Below are 24,561 nucleotides of genomic sequence, written 5' to 3'. Positions count from 1 at the left end.
CCACAGATTGCAGCAAAGTTTAGCCAGGTGATGAATAAGTTTGCCTTTGGAATCAGACAGTCTTGGATGGGAGTACAGACTGTGCCTGACACTCACTAGCGGCTGTGTACTGGATGCAAGTTATTAATCTCCTAGGGCCATAGATTTCATTTCTAGAATGGAGATCATAGCACTTGTTAGACTTACCTCGAGGAATAGGTAATTGTAAGAAATGCACCTCTCATGGCACCTTATGCTCAGAATTAAACCAATAAATACTGTCAGTTACCATAATTCTATCATAATAATAGCAATAATAATAGTATGATGGCTTCAAGCAGCCACTTAGTGCTGTTGGTGTACAAGGTAAACATTGACCTCCTGGGGTAGTACCTGCCGGGCTCTCCCACTGTTTTGTTACTTCATTATTTAAGGGAATTTTTCCAGGCTGATGATAGCAGGCTTGGAACCTTGGTAGCTTACATCCTGTGGCCTCTGGGCACCTACAAAATTCAGGTGCCAAGGGAGCCTCATGTGGGAGGGCCTCTGATAGAGGAACTACTCTCCTCCTTTCTGCTCCCAGATTCTCAAGTAAGCCCTGTGCCTTTCTGTAATTTCTTGATGAGTTTTAGGATAATGGAACATTGGAGCAGAAAGAGACATCTAGACATCATCTGGTGCAACACCCACATTTCACAGCTGAAGAACTAGGGCTCATAGAGGCTAAGGAGCTTTCTTTTAGAGTGAGCTCATGATAAAGCTGGGACTGGAACTCAAATCTCCCAATACCCCGTTCAGAACACTTTCTTCTCTTCCACACTGCCCTCAGGAGGTAGCTTCACCTCCACTCTCTCCACGCAAATGGAGGACTCTTATCTGCTTTAAATTTGGGCTTGAGTCTTATTCTCTATGGAATCCCTTGGACAATGCTTTGCATGTAATAGTTACGCAGAAAAAAAAGTATCTTTAAGTGGAATTCAATTTCTAGGATACCCTCTTCTTATATTCAATTTTTACAGCAGAAACCAACCTTAAAGATCATCTTTAAATGACCAAGCTCATTTCTCTGTGCTGCACATGTCCTACTTCCTAGGAGCATTCTCCTCTAGTTGTCCTGGGCAGTCAAGCCATCTTTCCATTGCTCTCACACTGCCCCCACTGTACAGCTACATGCTAATGCTCACGTCATGATAGCACAGTATAGTGGCTAAGAGTATAAGACCTGGAGTCAAGAGAGAATGACGATCCTGGCTGACACTTACTATATCTTTAATGACTCTAAACCTGTTTTCTTTTTGTTCCCTTTTTTTTCTTTTTCTTTTTTTTTTATTATTATTATACTTTAAGTTCCAGGGTACATCGCTTCTCGGCCTTTTGGCTAAGATCAAGTGTAGTTCCAGGGTACATGTGCACAACGTGCAGATTTGTTATATATGTATACATGTGCCATGTTGGTGTGCTGCACCCATTAACTCGTCATTTACATTACGTATATCTCCTAATTAAACCTGTTTCCTTATCTGTAAAATGGGGAAGGTAATGCCTACTTTGTAAGGTGTTAAACATTAATAGTATGTAAAGTCTTTAGTATAGTGCCTAACCCATATTGAGTGCTCGATGAATGTCTTAATATTAGGTTGTATCACAATTTATACATTGACATGTCTGTCTCCCCTGTTGAACTGTTATCTTTGGGTATAGAACCTTGCCTTAGTTAATTTTGTATCCATGGGATCTTGAATGGTGTTGTCTGGTACAAAATAAATACTCAAGATTTTTAGGAGAGGGAGAAAGAGAAGGAAGGAAAGAAGGGAGAACCAGTTATGTGGTGCAGCTGAGCTCCAACCTAAAAAATTAAAGACCTGGGTTCAAGCTTCAGCTTTTCCATCTACTGGCTGTGGAGTTCTTGCCAGTTACTCAATGTCTGTGAAACACATTCTCTTTATCAGCGAAATAGGTTTGCTAATACCGACATCATAGCATTGCTATGAGGATAATTTGAGACAATGTGAGACTGTTTTGCATATTGAAATGTACTTTACAGATTTATACAAATCGTCATTGTTATGAGAAGACATGCCTTCACTGTCTCCCTTATTTTACCAGATAATCAGCCACTTTGCAGTGACTGCATCTATGGAGCAGAAGCACTCAGTTAGGTGCTGGGAGGAGGCCTTTGCTTTCAATATGTTTACTATGCAGAAGGGAGGTTAGAATCCACAACCTCCACTCACAGCCATGACAGGTAGCTTGAGAGAATTTCTGGCTGGGAGACTTTGACCTCCACTGACCCCCCTTTCTGAGTGCCCAGCAGCAGCAGTCTCTGAAGTGACCCCTAATATGGCATGCACATGCCAGGCCTGCTCAAGTTCATCTTTGGAATGCTGTCTCCTTTGTCAAATGTCACCAGCATGATTTTCTCATTTCCTTCATTTTAAAGCAGCAAAGTGTATTCCCCATGACATAAATGGTAAAGTGGCACAGAGTGGAGACAGAGGGTGACCTAATGCCAGTGGAATAGAAAGTCAGGGCTGATACCTGACTGCCACTTCCCCGCTCTGAGCACCGCATATAGGGACCTGCTCTGAGACCTTCATTTTTACCTTCATGCAGAGCTTCTCCTTCCTTAGGTATAAATCCCCAAATGTATAGGCCTGGGAACCTCTAGAGAAACATAGATAGAGAAATTCACCTCAGTGCCGCTTACTCTTCATCAGGGATCTACAAAGCTTTTTCAATTGTAAAAGCAGCTCCTTTTAAACACTTCCTGAAAGCATTACCTCATTTCCTCACATCTAAAACCACATTTCTTTAACCTACTCTTTTCATCTAAGTGAAGGATTTAAGTGGATGTTGAACCTCCATTCTTAATTCTGAAGGCTTGGGTTTCTCCAGAACGTTTAGAAGGTTTGGCTCACGTGGGAGTCTTGGTATTAGTTTCCTATTGCTGCAATAAATGTTACACAAACTTGGTGGCTTAAAACAACATAAACCGTGGTTTTGGCAAGGCTGTGTTTCTTTCTAGAGACTCTAAGGGAACATCCATTTTCCTGTCTCTTCCAGCTTTTAGAGGTTGCTTGCATTCCTTGGCTCCTGGCCCCTTTTCAGCTTCAAAGGCAGCAATAGGTGATCAGACCTTTCTCACCTCCCATCACTGTGACACGAAATCTTCTGCTTCCCTCTTCAGCATTAAGAACACTTTCAATTACATCAGGCCCAACTGGATAAGCCAAAATAATCTCCTTATTTTTGGGTTACCTCCTCAGCAAACTTAACTCCATCTGCTACCTTTTGCCATAGAACAGCACATGTTTACAGGTTGCAGGGATTAGGATGCAGACATCTTTAGGAGAGTGATTTCAGGATCTCAAAATTTCTCTATAGCACGATCGATAAACTATAGCCCATGGGCCAGCCACGTGATTTTGCAAATAAAGTGTTATTGGAACACAACTCTTTGTTTATGTATGATCTGTGATGGCCTTCGTGCTCAAATGGCAGAGTTGTTTGCAACAGAGACCGTATGACCCAGAAATCTAAAATATTTATTGTCTGGCTCCTTTGAAAAAGTTTTCCTCTGCTCTGTAGCACTTTTTATGTCTTTGGTTCTGACTGCACCTCTTTAGAACATCACTCACGACCTTGTGGATATCTGCTTCACATTTTAATTACAAACAACCCCAAACCCACTTTTTACATTCTAGCAGTGTTCTGCCTGCCTCTCCAGCGGTTCCTCCTCTATCATCAATTACCATAAAATTACTTATCCCTTGTAGTAACTCCAAGCACCATAGAGTGTTAAGTCTCTTTGCTTTTTCCCTCTGCTTGAAATGCACTTACCTTCTTTCTCTATCTCTTGCCAGGCAAGCTCCTATTTATCCTTTAAAACTGTGACAATGCATAACTTCCTCCAGGAAGCTTTCTCTAACATGCCCATCCAAGGGGAAGTACTCTACTCTGAAATTACTTCTAGAATCCTAGAATAGAATAACTTCTACTCTCAAAACAGTCTTGCTGGACTGTAATTGCCTCAGTGGCAGTGACTGAGTGACTTACCCTTCTTGTTGCCTCTGCACCTTGTTGGAGAAACTTGCTTCTTTCCGTTTCATGGAGGGAATGGCTGTTTCCTTGAAGATTCACTTCCCTTCTCCTGGCCTCGGTCTCATCATGTGTGAACCAAGGAAGTGGATTAAATACAGTCAGTCTCTAAGGCCCCTTCCAGGTTCAATAATCCTTTCCATCCCGGAAGATTTGGCCTGGTTCCTTACAGATGCTGAGGAGAGAGAAATCTCCTGCATTAAGCTTGTGCCCTGCAGAGTTGGAAATCATCCAAAACATTTATCACTCATAGCTTTGCTTTGACTGTGTGGCAACTGGGAACTGAGGAAATGGGGGTAGAGTGACTGGAAGAGAGCAAGGAGTTGCTGAGATAATTTGGGGGAAATCTCTTGTAGGTATTTGTCCCTGACCTTTCTTCAGGAACCAATGAGAAGGCAGCACAGTGGCCTGGAGATTTATAATCCTTCGCCGCAATCCATGCCTGGGGCTCCTCCACTTGTTATGGATGCACCTTAAATCTTTGTAACCACGTGGGAGTCAAGACAAACTCAATGTGGTAAATAATTAACACATCTCCCCCTCCTCCCCTAACTCTCTCACATGTATCAGTGTTTCTGCTCTTGTGTCCCACTCCAAGGTTTTGTGACAATTTTGGACACAATTGTCACCCTTTGTGATGATTTTGGAGACTCCTCTCTCCAATCCTCCATATCCCATCCCTTAAACAGATATTTTTGCCTTCCAAACATTGCTTAGAACTTAGCTCTTCTCTGTCATTCTACTGCTACCACCTATTCTAGTCTACATAGGTAATCCTGACAGTAGAATCTTCCCCAGGTTGCCAACTCTAGCTACTTCCCATTGAGAGCCATCTTATATCCTCCTGCCAGCTTCATTGTTGCACATTCCCTCTCCCCTCATGCCTCACTCCTGTTCAAGAACTACAATAGCTCCATGCTATTCCTGTATCAAATCCAAACTTCTTGGTCTCATTTCATGATCTGATTCCACTGTTTCCGTTTGTTTGTTTTTTGTTTTCTGTTTTCTGTTTTTGTTTTTTTGTTTTGTTTTGTTTTTTGTTTCTGTTTGTTTGTTTTTTGTTTTGTTTTGTTTTTGAGATGGAATCTCACTGTTAAGCCCAGCCTGGAGTGCAGTGGCATGATCTTGGCTCACTGCACCCTCCGCCTCCCAGGTTCAAGCGATTCTCCCACCTCAGTCTACCGAGTAGCTGGGATTACAGGCACCCACCACTATGCATGGCTAATTTTTGTGTTAGCCACAGTAGAGGTGGGGTTTCACCATGTTAGCCAGGCTGGTTTCAAACTCCTGACCTCAGGTGATCCCCCCGCCTTGGCCTCCCAAAGTGCTGGGATTACAGGCTTGAGCCACCGTGCCCAACCTCCAGTGTTTTTTCATCACTCTGTTCAGTGTGACCTATCTCGTCTCTGCTTCACATTTCGTTTTGGCCTCCATGCCATTCATCCTATGGTTACCATTACCTGGCTTGTAATTCAGTTTAATTCAGTGCATTTTCACAAACACTTATGAAGTACTTGCTCTGTTCAAAGCACAAGCACACCTGTGCTGCTCCCAGTCCTTCTCTGATGATTCAACTGCAGTCCATGGTTTGCCCTTGCTGTTTTCACTTTGTGTCTATGCACTTCTCCCCTCCTGGACACACATTCCTTGAGGACAATGACAACTGTGTCTTTCACTCTCGTACCCCTCACTGGGACCTATTAAGTCCAGGCTCCCAGGCCACCTTTACCCATACATCATTCTCTTCCCACTTGTTCTGTCATCTATAAATTAATGATAACAAATCTATCTCACAGGTTGTTTTGAGTATTAGAGATATTTTGTTCAGGGTTGACTCTCAATTGATGGTTGCAATGATTAGCATTGTTTTTTATATCCATCCCCTTAGAGTCCTTCAATTTTTATTGCACAAGCTCTTAAGCATTTGGAGTTAGAGAAAGTAAAACATATTTTATCACTATTAGGCATAGAAGTTATTTCTGTTCCTGAGTCTTGACTGGAAAATTTCACACTCAACACCACAAATTATAGTAGGTTAATGCATCTAATTTCACCTGTTCATAAGCCAAATATTTATTTTATTTTATTTTTTTGGAAACAGAGTCTCACTCTGTCACCCAGGCTGGAGTGCAATGGCACAATGTCAACTCAGTACAACTTCCGCCTCCAGGATTCAAGCGATTCTCCTGCCTCAGCCTCCTAAGTAGCTGGGATTACAGGCACACGCCACTATGCTGGGCTAATTTATATATATATATATATATATATAAATAAAGAAAGAAAGTGAAATTATGAGCCTTTATAGGCCATTACTTGTGAAGAAAATTGATCACTTCCTAAGTGCCAAGCACTATCCTTGTCTATGAGCATACTAGGGTGAACAAGACATCGTGCATCTCATTGTCAAGAAGGAAAAAGGGGCAGTATACTGATACACACAAAAAGGATTATGTATTTACAAATTATGCTGACTTCCAGGAAAGAATATATATATATATATATATATATATATATATATATATATTTTTAATAGAGACGGAATTTCACCATGTTGGTCAGGCTGGTCTCGAATTCCTGACCTCATGATCCGCCTCCCTTGGCCTCACAAAGTGAAGGCAAGTATTTATTAAATGCTTGCTGTTTATCAAGCAGTGCTCAGTTCTTACCATTAGCAACTTCAGTGGCCTTCTTTTTTTTTGTAGGTGAGTCATTCCCTCTTCCTCATCTCAGACCCAGCCCTCCCTACCTAAGAGGAAGTGTAGTATGGGAACTGTGCAATTCAAAGTTTTCACTGAGGGCTTGGTTCTGAGTCTTGCCACGTAAACCTCACTCACTCTCCACCCTCCTGGGTTCTTCTGAGGCTGTGTCTGCTGGGTGCCAGCTAGAGCCTTCTGTCTGCTGGCTGCCTAGCCTATTCAGCTTCAGAAAAATAATTTCTAATCCAAACTGCAACTATTTGAAATCCAGTCAGAGTGTAGCAGTAATTCATTCATTCAATAAGTTCAATCAGTGAGTAAATTCAATTTAGTAAATGATTGCTAAATTAAAGCAATCGCCCAGCAAGGCTGATTCAACAATCTCAAAATGTCTGCTGTATGTTTCTGCAACGAACTTTGTAGTATAATCTCTTCATTAAAAGATTAATATTCCTTTGTTTACTACTATTTCAAATAATACAAGTTCACATAATTCAAGGAAATCTTCCAAACTAGATAACATGATATTATATGATAAATGCCAGAAGAACCATCAAAACAAAACCCAAAAACATCAAACCTTCACTAATGAGAAAACAACTTTTAAAAATTACCTTAGGCATCTATAACCTAGATCATCCCAGTTTTAAGACTTTTCAGAATCTGTGTCTAGTTGTTATATGTGTGAAGCTGGCAACAAGAGGCCAAAATGTCAGAAGTGACATGCAAAACATTTACAGTGCTGTCTGTATGTGTGTGTTCAGGGGGAGATTGATTTAAGCCAATATTTTCTACCTAGCCTGCACATTTATGTTGGCAGGATCTCACTGGTAAATATTGGTCTAAACCAAACACTGAAATCTTTAATCACATTTAAACAGACATTGCATTATACTGCATTAGACACTGCATTAGAAAGGAACCAACAGGGAAAAAGTAAGCACAGCTGATAGCTACAATCTTTCAAAGGTGAAAAGGAAAACTCAGAATTCAGTAAAATTCTTCAGAGGGAGAAATGCCAAGAAAACCATAGCTGAAATGCAAAATTTTGTTTTTCTAAAGTCTGGAGCTGAGTTCAGTTAAGTGACGTAGTTTACAAACCAGGGGAAATTAGGGCAGGAACGGAAGTACTGCTAAATTAGGAGAACTCGGCCAAAGGAAAGTGAGCTAGCTGTGACATACACAGTGTTGGCTTCTTTCTCTCATTCTCAAACAATTCTTGTTTGCTACTGTGTGGAGTTGGGTTGCCATGAAACCTGAGGCCTAATTTTATATTTCATTGGAAGTTCTGAATCTGTCACATAAAGCAACTGTTTGTCTACCCACAGAGGCTGCAAAAATCATAACTGTTAACCTTTCCTAATACACACAGAAAACCCCAACCCAAAAAGAGTTGCTTGGCTTTTTTTGTTTAGTGTCTTCATTCACATCCAGGGGTTCTTACTGAATCATCCAGAACCCTGTAAATCACCTCAAGAGCCTGTGAGTCTCCTACTAAAGTGCCCCTTCCTCCATCCCTCACCACCTCTGCTGCACCAAACCCCACCCCACACACTTCAGACACAGCCCTAGACTGCTTAGATGCTTACTAAGAGAGTCTTCAGGAGGAATGGCTATTTTATCTCTGAAATCTATGCTTTTCCCTTCTTAATTAAACTGTCAGGCCCCACATTTTGGTGCAGATGATAAGATTTGAGAGAAGCAGGGATCCTGTTGAGATGAATGGTCAGTCCCACTAAAGGGTGCCTCAAAGAAATACTGTTTTTATTTGTTTCTTTTCTTTATTATTATTTTTTTTTAAGTCAGGCCTGGTGCAGTGCCTCACATCTGTAATCCCAACACTGTGGGAGGCCGAGGTGGCAGGCTCACTTGAGCCCAGGAGTTCGAGACCGGCCTGAGCAACACAGCAAGACCCTCATCTCTACAGAAAATTAGAAAATCAGCCAGGCATGGTGGTAAGCACCTGTAGTCTCAGCTACTTTGGAGGCTGATGCAGGAGAATCACTTGGCCTAGGAGTTCGAGGCTGCAGTGAGCCGTGGTCACGCCATTGTGCTCCAGCCTGGGTGACAGAGTGAGATCCGGTCTCTAAAAAATAAAATAAAATAAAATAAAATAAAATAATTTATCAGCTCTTAGGAGAGTGAGGACGTGGGACGCCCAGGAGAAAAAAAAAAGTGTTGAAAGATTCAGCATGGTTATTGCCAAACCTGGCTGAGGATGGAAATCACCTGAAGCAATTCTAAAAAGAACAAATTCCCAGAATCCAGTCTGCCAAGACTGCTTTATACGTCTGGGGTTTAGCCTGGGAATTGCCCCCAGGAGATTCAGATGCACCTCTTCTATAGACGGATATAGTGATGAATATCAACTTTGAATTCAGGCTGGATTAGAAACCACGATCTAGTATATACTTAGTGTTGTAACTTTGGGCAGATTATGTAACCTCTCTGAGCCTCAGTTTGCTCATCTGTAAAATAGGGATAACAACTATATACTGGGGTTGTTGTAAAGATTAATGAAATGATATACATAGTCTCTCACACACTGTCTGACTTATGGTGTGACAAAAATAAAGTTAAGCCAATCCAAATGTCTCTTTGAGACTCACCCAACTGAGATACTCCTAAGGCATTCCTGATCACGCTGGAGGCAAATTGCCTCAGTCTGAATTCTGACTCCACTAAGTCTGTGACTCTGGAAAGTTACTGAATTTCTCTGTTTCTCCTCTGTAAAATAAAATGATCTATTATATTTAAAATAATACCCAGGTCAACAAATTATGATGAAGATTAAATTAGTTAATGGATGTAAAGTGCTTAGAAGCAGGGACTACTACCCAGTAAATATTAGCAAAAAATCATTATTTTTATTACCACTTCTTTTAAGACAAGCAATTATGGTGGAATGAATGCTGGCCTTCGAGTGTTCAAGTCCTGGCTATAGACTTATGAGCTAGAATACTGCTTCCCAATAGAAATGTAATAAACACCCTACAGGTAATTTAAAATTTTCTAATAAACACATAGAAAGAAACAGGTGTAATTAATTTTATAAACAGATTTGACTTAATATATGCAAAATAGTTAACATGTAATCAAATATATACATTTATTGAGCAATTTACATCATTTTTTCATACAAAGACTTTGAATTCCAGCATGTATGTTACACTTATAGCACATCTGACCACAGACTAGCCACATTTTAAGTACTCAGTAGACACATGTGACTAGTAGCTACCATATTGCACAGGGTAGACATTCCAGATTCTAAAGCAAGTCCCAGCACCTTCATGAGCCTCAATAATCTAATTTGTAAAAATGGAGATAACATTAATGGCTTTGTTTGCAGAAGAAAATCAGTAAACTTGAAAGCTCATGTCTACTGGTAAAGACCGTATATAGCAGGTTTTCTACTCTTTACAACACTTGGACTACCAAATACAATGCGATTTTCATAAAGTGATGTATGTGTGATCTGAGACATCACCCAGGACCACATCAGGCAGAGACACTTTCCTATACGCAGATGAAAGAGATTTTAGCTAGTAATGTTTCAAGAGGTTGGAAATTTCTAGTCCTCTTCCCCCGCTCACCCACCACCTTCACTCTCAACAGCAAACACATTTGCTTCTACTCTTCACTGACTCTTGAAATTCCTTTGACCACTTTCATTCTACAAATAAAGATAAAATTGAGGGATAAATAACCCTTGTGTTCTCTCTAATAGCATCTTAATTTGAGGCCTCCTTACTTCTTAAGTTCCTATCTTTTTCTACAAATGAAATTCTCTGATGTTAATAATTTACCAAGTGCTTATTCTCTACACTCTTATAATTTTTATAAAATTCTGCTATCAGAGCACTAGTTCATCTTCTTAAGGATTGTATTTTATATGTCAAGAGCACTGAACTTGGAGTCAGAAAGCCTAGATTCAAGTTTCCAGGTTCTACATTTTCTAGTTATGGGATTTGAGGTGAAGCATGTAATGACCAGAAGACATGAAAATTCCCTGAGCTTCGTCAGTCTTTTCCTCTATAAAATAAAGACAATGATACCTCTCTCACAAGATATGATGAGGATTAAAAGAGATAATACACAAGAAAGTGATCTATAACTGCAAAGAATTAGACAACTATAAAATGGTATTTAGGGATTTATAAGCCATTTTGTGCATGCTATTCTTCCATTGCGCAGTTTTCAATGGTTCCTTATTGCCTGCCAAATAAAGTCAGAATCTTTAATCTAACATTAAAAACCTCTCCTCAAAATTTGGCCCTGACCACACTACTTTTGCAAGTTTATCCCACTCAACCCACTTACTCAAATCAAATGTTCTAACCAACTAGAACTCTCATATTTGTCCTCCCCAAACAATGCTGAATGGCGTGACATATTTCTAACTTGGTATCTTTCTTCATGCTGTCCATTTCCTTACCTCATTTTCCAACCTCTCAAACTTCCACCCATTCTTCTTTACCTGGCCTCCAAATCTCTCATGATCTCCTTTTTCCCTTATATACTTGAGCTCTATCTCTGCAGCCTCTGAACTTTGCTTGTGTCTTTCTTATGGTAGCTATGAAAACCTTTGTGGGATTCTAGTAACTCTTGGTGCACAGAGACTTGCAATAAGATGCCTGAATGTGGGTACTCGGTGAGAATTAAATAATCAAATCTGCAAGTGATTTTGCAGAAGTACTATTGAGAGGCAAAATGTTTCCCATGTAAAAAACTAGCCAGCCTAGAAATCTAATCAACACATGAATGCAAAAGAAAGATAGATCTGATTAACTGTGGTAACACTGAATAAATCAGTAAAAAGGAGGTGGTTTGTTTGGAGACTAGCAAAAAAAGAACAAAGCACAAGTATTGAACATTGTGTCTCTGATACTGTTCAGTAGCAAAGGCCCCTTTCTTTTTGGTAATGCATAGCTTATCTGTTGATATGCTGGGCATGTCTACAGTTCAACCAATATTTTCTGAGCTTCTACTAGGTAATAGATGCTTGATGCACAAAAGACTAGCTCAAAAAGATAGATTCTGTACTGTCAAGAAGGTTCGAATCTAATAGATGAGAACAACCAAGAGAAATGTTTGTAATGAAATACAGTCATTTGGAAATAGAGGTTTGCAATATGGTGTTGTGAGATCTTAGAGGAAAGAGGCTTAATCCAACCTCAGAATATTTAGAAAACTTTGTAGAGGAGATGACACTAGGCTGAGTCCTAAAAGATAAGGAAGAGATAGCCAGCTGAACAAAGTTGGGAAAGGCATTTTAGGCAGATAGAAATGCTTGAGCAGAAACAACTATTATACAATCTATCTCAGTAAGGGAGCTGAGTATATCAGGCTTGAGGAAAGGAGCCATTTAAGCCATCCAGCTAACTCTGATGCTCTGATTTCATGCTTACCAACCCATCTTATGATTAGAATTTGACCTCCTACATAGGGAAACATGTGATGACCAGAAGACATAAAAAGCTTTTTGTAAATTATTGTTCTCCATTAATTCATTGGACTCTGATTTGCCAATGGGCTCTTGTGAGTTGAACTAGTATAAACTGAATGAACTCAAAATACACTAACAAAATTACATTTCTGGACCTGAAAGGCTGAAGTGACTTGAATTTTGGTCATCAACCAAATTCCACCACCTTAGAGGCCATGTGGTTTTAACTTATGAATGTTTCAAATCCATTTACCTCTCTTCATCTCCATTGCTATTACATGGTTGTAGCTATCATCATCTCCAGCATAGACTACTGTAATAAAGAAATCATGATGCCATCTTAGTCCATTCTTGCTGCTACAACAAAATATCTGAGATTAGGTAATTTTCAAAGAGCAGAAATTTATTTCTCACAGTTCTGGAAGCCGGGAAGTACAAGATCAAGGCATTGGTAGATTCAGTGTCTGAGGAGAGCTGCTCTCTCTGCTTCAAGATGGCCTCTTGTTGATGTGAAGGACCTCTTCAAGGAGAACTACAAACCAGTGCTCAAAGAAATAAAAGAGGACACAAACAAATGGAAGAACATTCCATGCTCATGGATAGGAAGAATCAATATCATGAAAATGGCCATACTGCCCAAGGTAATTTATGGATTCAATGCTATCCCCATCAAGCTACCACTGACTTTGTTCACAGAATTGGAAAAAACTGCTTTAAAGCTCATATGGAACCAAATAATAGCCCGCATGGCCAAGACAATCCTAAGCAAAAAGAACAAAGCTGGAAGCATCATGCTACCTGACTTCAAACTATACTACGAGGCTACAGTAACCAAAACAGCATGGTACTGGTACCAAAACAGAGATATAGACTAATGGAACAGAACAGAGGCCTCAGAAATAACACCACACATCTACAACCAACTAATCTTTGACAAATCTGACAAAAACAAGCAATGGGGAAAGGATTCCCTATTTAATAAATGGCGCTGGAGAAACTGGCTAGCCATATGTAGAAAGCTGAAACTGGATCCCTTCCTTATACTATATACAAAAATTAACTCAAGGTGGATTAAAGACTTAAATGTAAGACCTAACACCATGAAAACCCTAGAAGAAAACCTAGGCAATACCATTCAGGACATAGGCATGGGCAAAGACTTCATGACTAAAACACCAAAAGCAATGGCAACAAAAGCCAAAATAGACAAATGGGATCTAATTAAACTAAAGAGCTTCTGCACAGCAAAAGGAACTATCATCCGAGTGAACAGGCAACCTAAAGAATAGGAGAAAATCTTTGCAATCCACCCATCTGACAAAGGGCTAATATCCAGAATCTACAAAGAACTTAAACAAATTTACAAGAAAAAAACAACCCCATCAAAAAGTGGGCAAAGGATATGAACAGACATTTCTTAAAAGAAGACATTTATGCAGCCAACAGACATATGAAAAAAATGCTCATCATCACTGGTCATCAGAGAAATGCAAATCAAAACCACAATGAGATACCATCTCATGCCAGTTAGAATACTGATCATTAAAAATCAGGAAACAACAGATCCTGGAGAGGATGTGGAAAATAGGAATGCTTTTACACTGTTGGTGGGAGTGTAAATTAGTTCAACCATTGTGGAAGACAGTATGGTGATTCCTCAAAGATCTAGAACTAGAAATACCATTTGACCCAGTGATCCCATTACTGGGTAAATACCCCAAGGATTGTAAATCATGCTACTACAGAGACACATGCACACGTATGTTTATTGCAGCACTATTCACAATAGCAAAACTTGGAACCAACCCAAATGTCCATCAATGATAGACTGGATTAAGAAAATGTGTCACATATACACCATGGGATACTATGCAGCCATAAAAAAGGATGAGTTCATGTCCTTTGCAGGGACATGGATGAAGCTGGAAACCATCATTCTAAGCAAACTATCACAAGGACAGAAAACCAAACACCACATGTTCTCAGTCATGGGTGGGAGCTGAACAATGAGAACACATGGACACAGGGAGGGAAACATCACACACTGGGGCCTGTTAGGAGCTGGGGGTCTGGGGGAGGGATAGCATTAGGAGAAATACCTAATGTAAATGACGAGTTAATGGGTGCAGCACACCAACATGGCACATGTATACCTATGTAACAAACCAGAGCATTGTGCACATGTACCCTAGAACTTAAAGTGTAATTAAAAAATAAAATAAAATAAAAATAAAAGATGGCTCCTTATTGTTGTATCTTCTAGAAGGGACGAACTCTGTGCTCTTATATGGCAGAAGGGATGAAAGGAAAAAAGGGCCTAGCTAATTCTCCCCAGCTCTTTTAAAAGGTTGCTAATCCCATTCATGAGTGCTCTGCCCTCATGGCTTAATCACCTCCCAAAGGCCTCACCTCTTTATTCCTGTGTTGAAACCTCACCAGTAGGTTTCAACACAGGAATTTTGGGAGACACATTTAGATCATAACAAATGCTACCAGCAACTAGGATGGATACTTAACTAGGTTACTGGGTAATGTTTTATGTGTTTTGGTATGGTTTACCTCATTTAATCTTCATAACTACCCCCACAAGATATACTTACCCCTATTTTAGAGATGAGGAAATTAAGGCTTAGAGAAATTGAGCAACTCACTCAAGTTAATACTGCTAATAAATGGCAAAGCCAGATATCAAACTCGTGTATGTCTTCCTGTGGATATGGGGCTCTTGAATACTATTTAGCTAACCTCATTGCTAGTCTCTAGATTTCATTCTTGCCTTTAAGTTCATTCTCCAAATTGCAGCCAGAGGGATCTTTTTAAAATGCAAATTTGGCTGGACCACTCCTTTGATAGAGCTCCACCAAGTTTTCCAATTGCTTCCAGAACAAAATACAAGATCTTTTCATAGCCTTCCATGACTGTGTATAACTTGATCTAACTTCTCCTACCAGTCTTTCCCTCTCTGTGTTCCTGAGCATACTCTGATATTCCCCTTGCCTAGAATGCTTTCCTCTCCCTTGATACTTAATTATTATTCCTCAAAATCTCATAACTTTTCAAGGCAGGCCTTCCCTCACATCCCCACTTTTCAGATTGTGGGTCTCCAGTTATCCCTATTATAAATGTTTATAGCGTTCTACACTTCTTAGTATCTCTTTTCCAAGTTGTACTAAGTTTTTGCATAATTATTTTTCTATTCCTCTTAGGATAGAGGCTTCAAGTAAGCAAAACTCTAATATTCACCACTATATCCTTAGAGTTTCATGATGTGCCTACAACATAATAGGCACTCAGAAAGTTCACTCATTAAATATTTATCGTATCATATTCAACAAATAATAGCCAACATTCATCTGATACTTGTACCATGCACTGTCCTAAGCACTTTACATTTATTTATTTGTTAACCAAATGCTACAGCCCATTAAAATAGATACTATTATTATTCTCATTACACAGATGAAGAAACTAGGGCACAGAGAAGTAACGTCTTACGTAACAAAGTAATATAACAGTGAGTGGTGGTACTGGAATATGAAGCAAGGCAGTCTAGCTCCAGAGACCAAGCTTTTAATCACTGCTCTATATCCTTCATAAATATTTTGTCAATATATTTACTTTGTTAGAAAAATAATTGGACAACAGCTTGCCTCTATCCCTTTCACTTTCTTATGTCCTTGGTCTTGGTCTTTAATACCAATACAGGTAGATAATTAAGTTCTTTGAACATCCCTTCACATTGGTGGTACATGTTTTAGCTGGATGAGAACAGATTCTCATTAGCATGTAAATGCCAAAGGCAGAGTTCTGGAGAGCAGGTTTTGGTAAGGGTAAGGATATTAAAAGAGTGGGAGGCAGACCAAAAGGAAACAGTGCTATGAGGCTGGCACATCAAAGACATAGCTTTGCCTTGTCTAAGCCTATCTCTATAAAAGAAAGAGAAACTTTGACCATTTATTTATAACAGGCCCCATGGCTTAGCCAAAAAATTATGGAATTTAGAATCAATATGTCAATCAATAGAATTAAAATGTCTCCTTCATTCTCCCTCCTTTTCCCATCTTCCCCTCTCTGTCCGTCTTCTTTGCCTCCCTCCCTCCTGGGCCCATCATATCACTTTCAGCAAATTGTTAAATGCATCCAAGCCTCAATTTTCTCACATTCATAATGGAAAATGTATGTCATAATGATAATAATTTCTCTCTTGGGGTTATTTTTCAAGGAAAAAATGAGATATGCAAATGAAAGTGCTTGGTAAACTGTCAAGTTATATGTACAAGAGCCAGTTGTGATTACAGATTTCTTTTTTTTTTTTTTTTTTTGCTTGTAGTCTTAGAGGAATTTGCTAAAGAGATCAGCATCAAAATGACCTACTTTTCACTGTTATTTCCCTTAAGGGCAGTGAACCTCTTCTTTTGTGAATCCACCCAGAGTGAAATCCCTGTCATATGCAATTGCAAAGTTCCATATTTATAAAGACATGCTAACAAAGTCCTGCCTAAAGAAAGGCTACATAGGGTTTGCAAACTTTGGTCTTGGAAGAATTGCATTACAGTGTATACATGTTCTCCTGTTCTTATGATTTGTTCCATAGATATTTTACCCAAGGTTAAAATAGCATGCCCTCTTGAAATGTTGCACTCTAACCTGAGTGTGCTTCATTTACCAAATATTATATATTTGGACATAATAACTCATGATGAAGAAAAAATATTCCTAACTCTAAGGGAAAAAATCACAACCGAGATCGCCAAATAAATAAATAGGCCAGTAGCCTCAACCTCATACCTTTGCATAAAGAGATGCCAATTCCTATATGTATGAAACTATTTTACATTTTATCAAGTACTTACTGCACTATGGGAAGGAACCAAAGAATGGACTAAGTATGCTAACTTAAAGGCATGTAGAGCCATAGGAGCAACCCAAACTTAAGACATCTGCAGGGCTAGAAGCTTGAGAATGAAGCTAAAAGTAAAGCTGAATGTAAAGAATCCAATTAAAACACACTTCTCATTTACAAAGATCAGAAGATTATGGGAGGGAGCTGAGAAGGCACCTAGCTTCACAGACTTACTATTTATAGAAGGAAAAGGGATTTCCAATATAATCACAGTGCAATGGACAATAGCACTCCTGAAGTGTCTTGTTCATTGCTGTAATCCGGCACCCACCCAGCAGCAGGCTTGGCACATAGTAGTTGCTCAGTGTACTTTTGCTGAATGAATGAACAAACAGCTTCCTTATACAATTCTCCATGTCTGAAAGGCACTGACATGGTATGTCAGTTAGAATTTTGTGAAATAACGATCCATCAGGTAAGGTCTATATTTTAGAAGTGGAAACCAACTATCTCTAACTTAAGACAAGTGTTAAGAATGCATTTTTCTGAAGTCATACAGTAGGAAGGACGTTTTAGGATGTCATAGCCAACCTTACACATGCTTCCTTTCCCAGGGTCAAAGCAAAACTCTGTCAATGACCCAGCTGTCAAATACATGTCAATATATCATCAGGAAAGTGACCCAGGACCAGAGAAGTGGTGGGAAGTGGGGGAGAAGTTCCTAACACGTGCCAGATCAAAGGCTTGGCGTATATTGATTCACTTAATTTTCACAGCTAGTTTAAACTATCTTCCTGTTTTACAGTTGAAGAAATGGAAGCACAGTGGGCTACTTTTCTTGTCTAAGGGCACACTGCTATTAAATGGCACAGTTAACAGTTTATAAACAGCTGGGCAGACTCTAACGTGTTTCACTGAATTTTGAGTTAGTAAGAGCATCCTGGTCTATGTCACATTAAAACCAACATTTGTTGTTGTTCCTTAGCTATGTGAGATTTACTCAAACTCTGTTGATACCCATTGCTATAGCTAAAGAAAAGGAAAGGAAATGTGTTTTTGGAAATTCTGCTCTGGTTTTTTTAAACTGGGCTTCCCCTAGATGGGACTATCTGTTGAAAGCCTACATGGATAACCAGAAAGACAGAAAAGTGCACAAATCACAAGTGTAGAAATCAGTGAGTTCTTATACAGTGAACATACCTATGTAACCAGTTCCCAGAACAAGAAATAGATCATTGCCAACCCTATAGAAAGTCCTTCAAGTCCCTGCTGGTCACTAAGCCCACAAGGTAACCAATATCTTGACTTCTATTACTTTAGATTAGTTTTTGCCTCTCTGGAACTTTATGGAATTCGACCCATACTATTTTTTCACGTACTTTGTAATATTTGGTTTCCTTTGTTCCACATTTGTGTTTATGATATTCATTCCTGTTGCTGCATGTAACAGTTGGTCCAATTGATTTAACCAGTAGAACAACTTTGCAAATAGTTACCAACTTCTCTAATAGAAAGGAAGTCCAATTATGTGAGGCCCATAAAGGTTATGTACAGTTCTTTTCTATGTGCTTTCTGTGGATAAAAAGTATGGGTGACTTGACAGAGAAGTTTCTGATATATAGAGATATGTTGGAATATCATATAGATGTAATTTGTAGGAAGTTTATATTTGGGGTGTATTGTGATGCTTTCAATTGCTAATCATTTGTAATTGGGGGCAGAGCACTGTTTTCTCTCAGTCTCAGTTTTCTCATCTGTATTACAAGCCATGAGACTTAAGGTTTCAAAGTTAAATGATGCCAGATACATAAAGGGCCCCTGTACCTACTTTACTAAGAGATCAGTGTAGTCATAAGATTACGTTTCCCTGCACGGATTGCAGGGCCAGCTTTTAGGGCACCTGAGGTCTTTTAGCAGTGGGGCCGCTGATTTCATAACTGCTAAAATGTGTCCCCATGTTTTCTGACTATGAGTAACTAGCTATTTGTGGCCAGGCAGAGGTTTCTAATTACCCTTTCCTGTCACCCTTCTCTGGATCTCTCCCTCTTCCCAACAGGACTCTGCTAACTCACACACCTATTTCTACTAGATTTGCATTTAAAAAGCTGGGGAAATTGGTCCGTGAACCTAAGTATTAGATGAACTGAAAAATTACTGAAACAGAAAAAAATGAAAAGGTCATTGACTGAAAATAAGAATATTGCTCAGTAGTTTGTACAATGCGATCCTATTTCTGTTATATACATATGTATGTTTACATACACACATAAACACATAATGACATGCACCAAGAAGTCAACAATGGTGATCTCTGACTGCTAAAAATGTGAGATTTTTTTATCATTTGAATTGTTGGCTTCTCTGCAATTTTCTGTTTTTCTAAATGTGCCTGTATCCCATCTGTAATAATAAATGAGATATTTGCAAAATGTATATAATACTAAAAGGTTTACAGTCCGTTTTTGTGTCTGTTCTCTGATTCTACCTTTCCCCTGAGAATAGGATATTTTTCTTATCCTCGTTTTAGAGATAAATAAATTTAGTCTTCGAGAATATAAGTAATTTACCGGAGGTTACCCTCTGAAGCAAGATGCAGGACAAGAACCATACCAGCTCTTCTGAGTAAATATTGCACAGTTTCCCTGCGCTAAGGCCTGCATTAGGTAGATCAGAAAAGGGAAGTGGAGACTTGAGAAATAACAACGTTTAGGAAAGCAGTTATGCAATCGTAAATGGAAGAGATCCGAGGGTAAGATGCAACTTTAAATGCAGAATTTTCAGGAATATGTGCATCTTTCAGTGCTAAACTGAATCCTCTATTTCATGGACCAAGATATAGTCTTGTTAGGAATCTGGAGGGAACTATTTGCTCTAATAATTTAACCTCTGATTTCTTAGTTGATGCCTTCAGGTAAATAAGATAATCATCCTACTTCCATATGTATCACACGAAGATGTTGCAAGGATTAACAAATAGTGTGCTGGGAGCTCCTTTGAGAAAAGAGCTATTTGAATGCCACATATCATTAGCAGATTAATATTATAATTATTTACTCAATTTATCTTCCTGTTTCTCAGAGTCAAATGCAATAACCAGAGACTTATAGAAGGAAGAAAATCTTTCTTTGCCACTCTTGTTGGAGTAAAAGAGGGAAAAAAGAGAGGAAGAGAAGGGAGGTTGTTTCTCCCTACTTCTTCCCTCTGGAAGTTTTTGAAAACGAAGTCCAACCGCATGACCATCCATGGTCCCATGACCTACTCTTATGGCCTCTGAGATTTGTTTCTGTGGTGTTAAACATTGTTTCTTCTCAGGGACATCTTATGTAAGACAGGAACAGAGCCAGTTTCATGGGCATGTAACCTGTTGGGTTGCACAGGGCCCTGTGCTCAGAAGGGTTCCGTATTTGCCATCTTAAAACTTGTAATAATGTTATATTTGAACTTGTGTTTTATAAGTGATGTCTGATGGAACAGTGGAGTATGTGCCAGTGGCTTGGAGCCTTGGCTCATGCACTTTCTCACTTCCTGTCACCTGCCTGTCTCCCTGGACAAGATCCTAACCATCCTCTTCTCTGCTCCCTGGTACCCTAGGAATCGTCCAGTTTCCTTTTTCCCACCTGCACCTGTGACCACTGCTGTCCTCCATCCCCAGTCAGGGTACAGGCACAGGGAGGGTCTGAGTGAGCCATGTGTGCTTTGTAGCCTCAGGGGGGACATGGAAGCAGCTATCTCTGACCTGGGCTGGCATAGCTGTGGTAGACAGAGGTCAGGTCTTGATGGGAGTGAGCCTCTTGTCCACCCCTGTTTCAGGTACCCAGCATGTCCCCACTAAGAGGCTGCAGTACCCTTAGCAGTATGCTAAGACCCAAGGGGTTGTCTGCTGTGGGTAGGGTCTTGGAGACCATGAGAAGGGAGAAATACCTAACTTGACTTCCCCAGCTCTTGTGCCTGGTAGGGGCACAGCTCACCAGTCTGGCAGCTATCAGGAAGGAGGAGTGAACTGCTGGTGAGCTATGTGTGTGCCCTCAGTCGTAAGTGGCAGGGCCTTCATGTTGCTATGAGGGTCTGCACTCACTCACCTCAAGGTATCCCAGTGCCTGAAATAATGCAATATTTAAACACATCAAACCTTTAATTGTGATAAGTGTACCATAATAATATAAGACATTAACAATGAGGAAATTAGGATGTGGGATATGTGGGAAGTCCCTGTGTTATCTTTGCAATTTTTCTGTCAGTCTGAAAGTATTTTAAAATAAGTATATGAAGAAAAAACCACCATGACAAGTTGAAAGAGAATGCAGAAGAAAGGAAAAAACTTTATATTTTAGTATCTTTTATAGTAATTTTACTGCTTTTTGAACAAGGGGCCCTGCACTTTCACTTTGTACTGGGCCTTTCAAATTATGCAGCTGATTCTTACTGTAAAATCCCTTATTGAATATGCAATTCAGTTATCTCCCTTTCTTTTCTTCCTCACACTCTTTCCTACTCCTCAATGCCAGGCCTTAGGATTTCTCCGATTGCCATTAATAATTCTCCTATGCATCTATCACCTACTAAGAACTGGCTACCATCCTAGGCACTTCACATACTTTATCTTATTTCATCCCTTTATAACTTTATGAGATAAATATTTTTATCCTTCTTCTACAGATGTACAAAATTGAGGTCTAGGACCACACAGTAAGTGATAGAAGAGAAAGTCAATATTCATGATTCTTACTCCAAATCTGGTGCTTTTTTTTCACAGTGCTACGGACGGACCTTTCAGCCTTCAGGTGCCCAGGTATTTGTAGGCTCCTGAGGCAATTTGGTTTCCATTCCTCCAATTATTTGCTGAGTATCTCCTAGGTGCTAAAGCTACAAAGTTATAGCAGGGAAGCCAGTCCTGAGCTGCTCTGGTCATTTTCTTTAATTGCATTCATAGGTAGCAGGTGTTTAATATCCCCCTATTTAGTACACTCTGACCTTTGTGCCCCTAGCTTAGTTACCATGATAGGAAGACTATAAAGTGGACACAAAGTCTTGACTGTGGATTAAGAGTTTGGAAAGTGACACTCTAGCATAAGTAACATTGCTTCAAAATGTATTAATTTTTGCTTCAACATTTTGATGAGTGATCTGAAGAAGAGAGACAATGGAGCAAGGACGCTTCATATCCATTATCTGTTCACCCATATCTCACGCTGTACCAACTCTAGAAGTACATGCATGCTTGTTCCATACAGTAGACAATGAATGAGCTCACTGGTATATCTTTGAAGAGTCCTTCTTTTTTAGTACTTCTGCGGGTATAATTACTCTATGTATTTCCTTGGTCAAGCTTGAGTAGAAATCAGATCCCTTTTTTCCTCTTCATTAAGGAGAAATGTGATGTATCATCTTGCAGTCATTTTGCATATCAGCAGATTCAAAAGGCTAGGAGCAAGCTGCTCTCTCCCCACCGTCCTGGTGAATGTCTGATATTAGTTACAGAGAACCACAGGTTGTGATGTGGAAGACACGAAGGTAGTAAATCCCCAGCAGCTGGGAAGTTGTTGGACTTTTCCTTTATTAGAGGCAGGGAGGGTTCTGTCTCTTCAGAAAAAGCTTCCTTGGAAGAAGTGCTCTTCTGGAAACAAACAGAGGAGGCAAGGGGGTGTTTTGGACACACTAGAGAGTAAGTCAGAGAATCTTCGTGTTGAGGCAGCATTGCAAAATTGAAGAGGAAGAAAGGAAGGAAGGTATGTGTAAGTCTGACTTGAAATGAGTTTTATTAAAAACACCTCAATTCTTGTCTGCACATTTTTGAAGAGTGTGAAAAAAAATGGAGGAAGTTACCTCCCGTGGTTTTGTGGCTTTTTAAGTATGACATACAGGATATTGAATTTAACCCCTGTTTATCCTGAAGTGTATGAATATTTCTGGGATAAACAAAGCAACTATTCTCTGAAATATGCGTCTGCGGCCAAGTGATTCCAGTTACTTGGAATCACAGTTCTGTTGATTCTCTTTTCTGCTTCAAGTATTTGCGCACCACAGACATAAGATTATTCAAATAATAATTTTTAAAAACTATGTGGTCTTGCTAGAATTTCTGTATAAATATATGTCTTTTAATTATGGCAGGAATGTTATATTAGAACTCTATATGAGATTTTACATTTTATTAGTGCCTATTGTGTGTTTGTATTTCAGAAAGCTTGGTAGAGTTCATGCTGTTTCTCACAAAAACAGTCATGTATGCAGGAGAGTCCAACAGCTTTTTACAACTCTCTGTAGCTTCATTAATTCATCTAGCATTTATAAAGTTAATTCAGTGTTTATTAAGACAGATTTCTTAAGCCAATAACCTGAAGTATTTTTTAGACTCACAAACTTTTGGATGTAAAATGACATGTTAAGGATATGTAAAAAGTTTTAATTAGCAAAAAAAATGTGGTCTTCACAACAATATTTTTTGTATGGACCTCCAACAATATTTCCAGAAAGTCTAGAGTCTTAGGGCAGCAAATCAGAACCCCTAGCTTTAATCAAAATAAAAATCTGCAGTGTTCACATCTGGCTCCACCTGAAAGTCCGGTTCAGAATTTCCCTGTGATCCTGGCACTTGCAGAAGGGAAGTTTTAGCTTTGTTTAGTATAACAAGAGCTGCAGGACTCCCAGGCCAATAAACGTGTTCACGTAAGACTCCAGACAGCTTCTTTTAGACTGGAGTCTTATCAGGGAGACCTCGTTTTCCCTCTAATTAAAGGGAAGATTTCAGGGAGAGAAAGGAATAACCTATGCCTCTTACTTGTGCGAGTCAGTGTTCGCTGAATTAAAAGTTATTCCAACATGAACACATTCCCCAGCATGAATGACTGCCTAGAATTTGAACGTAATCGTCAACCGGTTTTCGCCCAAATTTTGACTGTTTCATTTAGAAGAAAAGCAAAATGAGAAAAAGCTTTCCTCATTTCTCCTTGAGATGGCAAAACACTCAGAAATGACATCACATACCCTAAAGAACCCTGGGATGACTAAGGCAAAGAGAGCCTGAGAAAACTCTTTGCTGCTTCTGCCTTTAGTTTTAGGACACATTTATGCAGACGAGCTTATAAGAGACCGTTCCCGTTCCCTCCGCCTTCTTCGCCAGAGGAAGTTTCTTGGTAGATCACCGACACCTCATCCAGGCGGGGGGTGGGGGAGAAACTTGGCACCAGCCATCCCAGGCAGAGCACCACTGTGATTTGTTCTCCTGGTGGAGAGAGCTGGAAGGAAGGAGCCAGCGTGCAAATAATGAAGGAGCACGGGAGCACCTTCAGTAGCGCCGGAATCAGCGGTGGCAGCGGTGACTGTGCTATGGACAGCCTGCAGCCGCTTCAGCCTAACTACATGCCTGTGTGTTTGTTTGCAGAAGAATCTTATCAAAAATTAGCAATGGAAACGCTGGAGGAATTAGACTGGTGTTTAGACCAGCTAGAGACCATACAGACCTACCGCTCTGTCAGTGAGATGGCTTCTAACAAGGT

At 39.7% G+C, this 24,561-nt stretch overlaps 1 protein-coding gene across 2 annotated transcripts in view; it reads left to right on the top strand.

Moving 5' to 3' along the window:
* Positions 1-24,561, top strand: part of PDE4B (phosphodiesterase 4B) — a 446,330-nt gene that overhangs the window by 379,756 nt on the left and 42,013 nt on the right. For both annotated transcript variants that reach the window (XM_007978423.3, XM_007978424.3), the window contains one exon: positions 24,447-24,559. In XM_007978423.3, the coding sequence (XP_007976614.3) occupies positions 24,447-24,559 (113 nt within the window). The remainder of the gene's footprint in view (positions 1-24,446; positions 24,560-24,561) is intronic.

This window comes from Chlorocebus sabaeus, chromosome 20 (genome assembly GCF_047675955.1).
Source record: "Chlorocebus sabaeus isolate Y175 chromosome 20, mChlSab1.0.hap1, whole genome shotgun sequence".
NCBI lineage: Eukaryota > Metazoa > Chordata > Mammalia > Primates > Cercopithecidae > Chlorocebus > Chlorocebus sabaeus.
This window is presented reverse-complemented; position numbering and strand designations above follow the sequence as displayed.